We start from the raw sequence: 8,196 nt of genomic DNA on the forward strand, positions 1-8,196 counted from the left end.
AAAAACTGCATGTTTACAAATTACCCCTTGTTGTTCATGCATTTAATAACTTCTCAACCGTGCATCGGTTTAAAATAAGTTATATATGAAATATGCTTAGTTTTTCATCTAGTTTCATATTATGCAACTTCCATCCATGTTTGAAATGTTTAAAATGTTGTTTGCATTATTTTGCTCCTATGCCTTGTTAAAATGATTTAATTCATAACTTAATAGCCGTAGCTCGGTTTTAAATAATCTTTATATGTAAATGGGGTAGAAAAATGCCTAGTTTAACATGGTGGCATCACTTTGCATGCTTAACAACTCTAAAATTGTGTTTAGGACAGAACAATACCAAACCTAATATATGCATATGGGGATTTTCCGGAATTGTTGTTCGTTGCTTCCGGCCTCATTTAAACTTGACTAGATAGGTAGTTCTACTTTGCTTCACCCTCTTGCCATGTTTAACAACATTCAATATTGTTGGGTTCATAACCGAGAGAGAACTAAATAATTGATGTGGTGTTCCGTCAATATGCAACTCGTTGCATATTGAGCTCCACTTAATTTGTAGTGTTGTTTGTTGCACTTTGCCATGCCATGCATATTTAAACCGGACATGCATCATACTATGTTGTTTGCTTCTTTCCGGTGTCGCTTCTTCGGGTTAGTTCCGATAACGTCGCGTTTGTGAGGATCCGTTCGACTACGCCTGTTTGTCTTCTTCATGGACTCGTTCTTCTTCCTTGCGGGATCTCAGGCAAGATGACCATACCCTCGAAATCACTTATATCTTTGCTTGCTAGATGCATGCTCTATTGCTATGCCTATGCTGCGATACCTATCACTTGTTTATCATGCCTCCCATATTGCCATGTCAAGCCTCTAACCCACCTTGTCCTAGCAAACCGTTGTTTGGCTATGTTACCGCTTTGCTCAGCCCCTTTTATAGCGTTGCTAGTTGCAGGTGAAGATTGGAGTTTGTTCCTTGTTGGAACATGGATATTTTGTTGGGATATCACAATATCTCTTATTTAATTAATGCATCTATATACTTGGTAAAGGGTGGAAGGATCGGCCTTATGCCTGGTGTTTTGTTCCACTCTTGCCGCCCTAGTTTTTGTCATATCGGTGTTATGTTCCTTGATTTTGCGTTCCTTACACGGTTGGGTTATAATGGGAACCCCTTGACAGTTCGCCTTGAATAAAACTCCTCCAGCAAGGCCCAACCTTGCTTTTACCATTCGCCACCTAGCCTTTTTCCCTTGGGAGTCGCGCATCCCGAGGGTCATCTTTATTTTAACCTCCCCCGGCCAGTGCTTGTCTAAGTGTTGGTTCGAAACAGAGCCACTTGCAGCACCACCTCGGGGAAACTTGAGGGTTGGTTTTAGTTGTACGTAGTGTTCATCCGGTGTTGCCCTGAGAACGAGATATGTGCAGCTCCTATCGGGATGTCGGCGCATCGAGCGGTCTTGCTGGACTTGTTTTACCATTGTCGAGATGTCTTGTAACCGGGATGTCGAGTCTGATCGGATTGTCTTGGGAGAAGGAATATCCTTCGTTGACCGTGAGAGCTTGTGATGGGCTAAGTTGGGACACCCCTGCAAGAATATGATCTTTCGAAAGCCGTGCTCGCGGTTATGGGAAGATGGGAATTTGTTAATGTCCGGTTGTAGAAAACCTGAAACTTATCTTATTTAAAATGCATCAACTGCGCGTGTAGCCGTGATGGTCTGTTCTCGGCGGAGTCTGGGAAGTGAACACGGTGTTGGAGTTATGCTTGACGTAAGTAGTTTCAGGATCACTTCTTGATCATAGATTCTCGAACGTGCTTTGCCTTCTCTTCTCGCTCTCATTTGCGTATGTTAGCCACCATATATGCTAGTGCTTGCTGCAGCTCCACCTCACATACCTTTTCCCCTACCTATAAGCTTAAATAGTCTTGATCGCGAGGTGTGAGATTGCTGAGTCCCCGTGACTCACAGATACTTCCAAAACCAGCTTGCAGGTGCCGATGATATTGTGTAGGTGACGCAACCGAGCTCAAGGAGGAGCTCGATGAAGATCGTGTTCGTTAAGTTGTTCCGTTTTCCAGTTGATCAGTAGTGGAGCCCAGTTGGGACGATCGGGGATCTGTGTAGCATTTGGGGTAGTCTTGTTTTATTTTGGGTTCCGTAGTCCGACCTTGATTGTATCTGGATGATGTAATGCGTTATTCATGTATTCTGTGAAGTGGCGATTGTAAGCCAACTATGTACCTCCTTTCTTATTCGTTACATGGGTTGTTGTGAAGATTATCTCACTTGCGACATTGCTTTCAATGCGGTTATGCCTCTAGGTCGTGCTTCGACACGTGGGAGATATAGCCGCATCGAGGGCGTTACAAATGGCAAGCGGAGGTGCACGAGGATAGTGGAGACCACCGGCAGGGAATGACGGCTACCGGGACTGATGCAGGGGACTCGGGCAGGCGATCGAAGCAGCAAGTAGGGGCGCAACCACTACAAGAAATATGTCAACTTGTGACCCTCACTATTGGTCACTGAAAGGTTATTGATTTTCATTTGCGACCTTTTTTTTTTGACCAAAAACAGATGGTCAAAAGCTGACGGTCGTAAACTGAAATTAACGACCTTCTCTGTGAGAAGGTCGTGGAATTCCACGACCAAAACAAAAGGTCGTTGATTCCATGACCTTCTGTTTTGGTCGCTAGCTCTCTGCTCAGGCCACGTCGGATCCGACGTGGCGATCTGACATGGCAAAATTGCGACCAATTAAAAATGACAAAAATTAAAATCGACCTGGTCCAATTGGGTGTTTATATGGGCCGAGCCCATTAATTCAGCCTTTTTATGTTTTTTTCTCATATTAATTTTGGTCGTAAATGGGCCAAGCCCAACATTTCAACCTCTTTATTTTTGGGCCTAGGCCTTTTTATCTTCTTGGCCTTCACCTTTTCACAAATGATTTTTAAGCGATTTTGTTCATTTTTTTTGAATTGTTTGATTTGTGGCCTTTTTAGGGCCCAAATGGTATTTGTTTCATTTCTAATGTATCAACAATAAATGATCATCACCTCAAAAAAACAATAAATGATCAATATTTTCAGTATTTCAATCACACAAATTTTCACAAATGACAACCAAAATGAGTATATTATATATATTACAATCATGCCATAGTTCACATCATCCAGGAATTTAGAACACCCAGGAACACCCAGGAAGTGCCGCTATGAAGTACAACACCCAGGAACATAAAACACACAGGAACATAAAACTAGCTACAAAGATGAAGTGTTCCCTTCTTTTAACTTCTTCAACCTAGAGCTCCCGTAGAAGAATGAAAATGATCGTTATCATGGCTGCCAATTCAGAATGAAAGCAATACCTTCTAACAAAGAACAGCTAGGAAAAAAATAATGAACAGAATAATAAATAGATACACAAGCAGCTAGGAGTCGATCCTGAAGCATGAGGGCATGGATAACAGTAGCAACCATGAGGAGTAAATAGTAACAAATATTATATTGGTGGAAAAAGGTAAATACCTGCAAGCTCTAAGAAGACTCCAAGAACTTGATGGCTCACAATACAATCATGTTTTCGATAACAAATACTACTAGAATTAAGGCACTGAACATATTCTAAGAAGTATCAACATCATGGCAGTAAAAATTAATAGTAGCAGCTAGCAGGACATCAATCGAACACAACTTAATTATCATTTGAACAATCAAGACAACAAGTTACAGAACAAGCATGTATTGACAGGATAGTTATCAATAGTATAGAACAGAACTAAATCGAACAGAACTAAATATGCAAACAACAAGTGTACAAAAGCTGTATATACTGATACATACATGCTAACTGATTTCTGTTTGGCCTTTAAAGCATTAGCACGCTTGTTACTCTTTTTGGAGAGACAGGTATGTATATGGTCCTTTTTGCGCCTGTGGTTGCAAGCATATGCAGAAGAAGCAACTGTCGGACGACACTTATATGTGTACATTCAAAAGTAAGTACAAAATGGCTTTAGCTTCAAAACAAGAGAACCAGATGCATGCCCCGTGCAGTACTTAAGTTCAGGCGAGTGGGTGCAAACACCAACCATAACCAGGTTTATTTCTTTTGAAGATAAAACAATTCAGCAGGGTAATTTGTACGGAGAGGTGAACTTACTTTTCTTCAAAGGCACTTATTCGCTTCACACAGCATTTGTTCCTGCAAAATTATTTGGTGTATTATTGGGAATAGTCAGTTTTTATAATTTGAAACAATATCCAAGCTGCAGCGCCAAATTATTTCAGGTTTTATAGAACATATGAATGTTGCAGTGCATTACAGAATAAAAATTGTCCGAATGTATCTTTGTTCCATTCCTAGAAAAATGATGATGAATCAAAGAGATCCAGCTGAAAACTGTGTGTAGTTGAATGAACAGGAACTATACAAAGCCCAGTTTGTAAACAGAGACTAGCTTGAGATGCGCTTTGTCATTTGAAAACAAAAAAGGCAAACATACATATTTAGACAGGCAACACAAGGAGCATGTAGAGGTCTGTAGTATAATTAGGCAAAGGAAAAAAACAATGTACAACACAGAACATTGTACAGAGCAAAGAAACAAAATGCCAAGTAAAAAGTGATTTTGAAACATATGTATATAGAAGGGATGAGTTCACATGTACGGACATACATAAATATAAGTACTGGACTACTTGTAACTTCTTACATCAACCAGGTTTCTACAAATAAAAATGCCGATAACAGACAACATCGAAACAGATATCAGGGTGCAGAAAAATTGGACTGGAGCTACCAAGCAAAGGAGAGGTGCTAATGACAAAGCGACCTGCTGTAGGCATCATCTATTTTTTTCTCTGAACAGAAAGAGTAACAAAGACGACTACTAAAAAACAATTCAAAGACACATAAGGATTTTATAGGCACACGATTTCGACTTATGATTCGCATTTCGAGCTTTCTCCTTGCTCCAAGCACTCAACGGATGTGAGCATACCACTAAATGAGTTGCGACTCAGATCTGAAATTGCACATATGATAAATCTTATCATCATCTTGTAAGCAATACAGATAAAACAAATGATATGCATAGGTGTGGTAGGCAAAAGGTACAAACCCAAACAGAATCAAAATTTCACACCATTTCACAAGAGCCTATCATTTTTAAACCTATGCAAGTACCAGGAGTATTTCACTCCATTCCAGTGCAAGTACTCAAAATTTGTTTGAGTAGCAAATCTAGGAGTACTGGAGAACTCCAAGTTAAATGTACTCAAAGAAACCACCAAAATCTCTCAATACCGGTCACAAATAGTGTGTTCTCGCAAAAAAAGAAGTTAAGTACTAGCATGTAGACGGGTTAAGAAGTTAAGTAGCAGAGATTAATAATAGTAAAAAGTTTCCGTCGCCCACATGCACAGTGTTTGCATGACATCCAGTAGGCCTCTAAGCTATAGAGCCTATTAATTCCTTACTGAGAAACTGGCCAGCTCCTTTATCAGGAATAATCCCCAGGGCAACACTCTAGTGATGTTTACTAATGGAGCTCATATAGTTGCCACTTCTGATGTCAACTAAAATTAGTAATGGCATCAGAGCTGCACGAGCTAATCAATGCTAACTGAATCAGTAGTAATACCCTAGTAGAGCATTGTCCAGTTTTTAACCCAATAGTACTGACATGATGAACTTGCTTCCCTGAAGTAGCGCCGGGCATCTGCAGACCATTCACCAATCACCACGTACGCTTGCATTTGCTGCAACGATGGTTGCCCTTCGCCATCGCAGAGCCGCAGAGGTAGCAGAAGTGGTGGCCGCACCTGCAAATCCAAGGAAACAAGAACATCTCTTCATGGACATGCAAATAATCGTTGGCGTACAGCAGATCCAGCTAGTGAAAGCTAACACAGCGCGCACCTGCAGACAATGTACACACAGCCTTCCACCCTCTCGACGTACATCTTGCACTTGGCGCATCTCCGCCACTTGCTCTCCTGCGCGACCTTCCTCAGCAGCAGGTCCTCCCGCCCGCGCTCGTCCTTGCCGAGCCGCTGGAACTCGGTGCAGTCGACGCCGTCGTGCCACGGCACCTTGAACTGGGCGCAGAACATGCGGGAGCAGTGGGGGCACTCCACGTCCCTTATCACCGCGTCCCCGTCCTGGTGGTTGTCGACCAGCAGCGTCGAGCAGTCGTTGAAGGGGCAGTAGAACTTGAGCCCCTCGAGCGCCATGTCGCAGAGCGCGGCGCCCCACCGCTGGAACAGCGGCGTCGGGATCACGTCCCGGCACGCCTCCGGCTGGAGCGTGCCGTCCTTGCAGCCCGGGTCGGGGCACCTCCGCCTGGATCGCGCGCGTGGGGGTGCGGGGAGGGGAGGGGAATTGGCTCGCGAGATTTGTTCGCGAGGGGGCGACTCGGACAGGAGGGGTGGTGGAAGGGAGGATGGCCGGCACTGGGGGCGATGAGGAGGTCGGCGGCGGCGGGGGTGGGGGAGGCCGGCGGCGGGGTTGGGATGGCAGAGAGAGGGAGGTTTGGGTCGGGGACAGGGGGATCTGGGAGGAGGTGGCGGCGGCGAGGAGCTGAGGGAGGAGGAGTGTGGGTGCGGGTTAGGGTTTGGGCTGCGGATGAATGGCTGGATGGACAGGTGGAGAGTTGGACGGATGGATGGGCGCCATGTCATCGATCCGTTTGACAATTAAACCCATCAATGAGAATAGAGCACATATAATTGTGTTTTTGTCTAAAAAAACATATAATTATGTTTTTCCTTTTGTTTTTCTTCTATTTTTACACATGAAAAAATCAAAAAATGATCTCACATTATGCACAAGTTTGTATCTTAAATGAAAAACAATGTTGCCTAAGAAATTTTTTATTTTCGTTGCATGAAATATTCATTTTCCATTTCTCGAGTGCCTAAAATAAGTTTTTTTTGTGAAGGGCCTACCAAATATTTGTTGCAAAATTGGACCAAATTAATTTTCTAAAATATTAGACCATATTTAATGCACAATTGATCAAATGGTTCAGTTTGAAAAGTTTTTATCCACCTCTCATGAAAAAGACAATTTTTCACCGATTTAGTGGAAAGCGGGTCAAATTTGAACTGCAGCTACCTCATAATTTGTTCTTTATTTTTTCCAAAAATCATTTCTAGGTACATAAGTATCTATTTAATAAGAGAAACACCAAAAGTTTGCCAAGATTCAACCACTAGCTAGGAACGGTCATTCCCGTCGTTTTGAGCGCATTTTGAAACGGGCATAAAAAGTCAAAAAAAATCAAAAAATTGGAAAACCTTCGCATTGTGTCATTATATGTGGCCAAGTTCTCTGGAAAAATAACAAACTTGTAATACGACAATTATTTTTAAAAAGTGTTCTCAGAAACGAGTTATCACGTGTGGAGATCAATGGCTTTCAAGCTAAATGATCAATCTTATGGCCACATTCATGGCATAGTTTGTTCAAATAACCTCATATTGTGCACAAGGGTGCATATTGGAATGGCAAACAATGTTGCCTAAGGAACTTTTTATTTTCTTTGGACGAAAAAACCATTTTCCATTTTTCGAGTGCCCAAAAGGAGGTTTTTTTGTGAAGGACCTCCCAAATAATTGTTGCAAAATTGGACCAAATCAATTTTCTAAAATACTAGGACATATTTAATGCACAATTGATGAAATGGTTGGGTGTAAAAATTTTTGATCCAACTCTCGTGAAAAAGACAAATTTCCGCCGATTCAGTTGGAAGCTTGTCAAATTTGAACTGCAGCTGCCTCATAGTTTGTTATTTATTTGTTTCCAAAAATCATTTCTAGGTACATCAGTATCTATTTAATCAGAGAAACACCAAAAAAATTCCAAGATTCAACCACTAGCTAGGAACGGTCATTCCCGTCGTTTTGACCGCATTTTGAAACGGGCATAAAAATTCAAAAAAAAATTGGGAAACCTTCGCATTGTGTCATTATATGTGGCCAAGTTCCCATGAAAAATAACAAACTTGTAACATGACAATTATTTTAAAAAAAGTGTTCTCAGAAACGAGCTATCATGTGTAGAGATCAAATGGCTTTCAAGCCAAATGATCAATCTTATGGCCACATTCATGGCATAGTTTGTTCAAATGATCTCATATTGTGCACAAGGGTGCATATTGGAATGGCAAACAATGTTGCCTAAG

General features: G+C 41.8%; 1 protein-coding gene across 1 annotated transcript; it reads right to left on the bottom strand.

The window, feature by feature from the left end:
* Nucleotides 1-4,626: 4,626 nt before the first annotated feature.
* LOC119357821 (probable E3 ubiquitin-protein ligase RNF144A-A) lies at nt 4,627-6,691 on the bottom strand. The gene is made up of 2 exons (XM_037624639.1): nt 5,931-6,691; nt 4,627-5,833 (listed from the first exon to the last, which is right to left on the bottom strand). Exons 1-2 carry the CDS (start codon nt 6,689-6,691, stop codon nt 5,749-5,751), a joined length of 846 nt encoding a protein of 281 aa, XP_037480536.1. The 3' UTR covers nt 4,627-5,748.
* Between the last annotated feature and the right edge of the window lie 1,505 nt (nt 6,692-8,196).

Source organism: Triticum dicoccoides, chromosome 2A (genome assembly GCF_002162155.2).
Source record: "Triticum dicoccoides isolate Atlit2015 ecotype Zavitan chromosome 2A, WEW_v2.0, whole genome shotgun sequence".
Classification (NCBI taxonomy): domain Eukaryota; kingdom Viridiplantae; phylum Streptophyta; class Magnoliopsida; order Poales; family Poaceae; genus Triticum; species Triticum dicoccoides.

Bases quoted from the DNA above. Each gene is read 5' to 3' on its own strand.
- LOC119357821 (XM_037624639.1), bottom strand. From the start codon at position 6,691: ATGACATGGCGCCCATCCATCCGTCCAACTCTCCACCTGTCCATCCAG. The intron at 5,834-5,930 runs GTGCGCGCTGTG...TTGGATTTGCAG, and splicing joins TGTGTGTACATTGTCTGCAG to GTGCGGCCACCACTTCTGCT.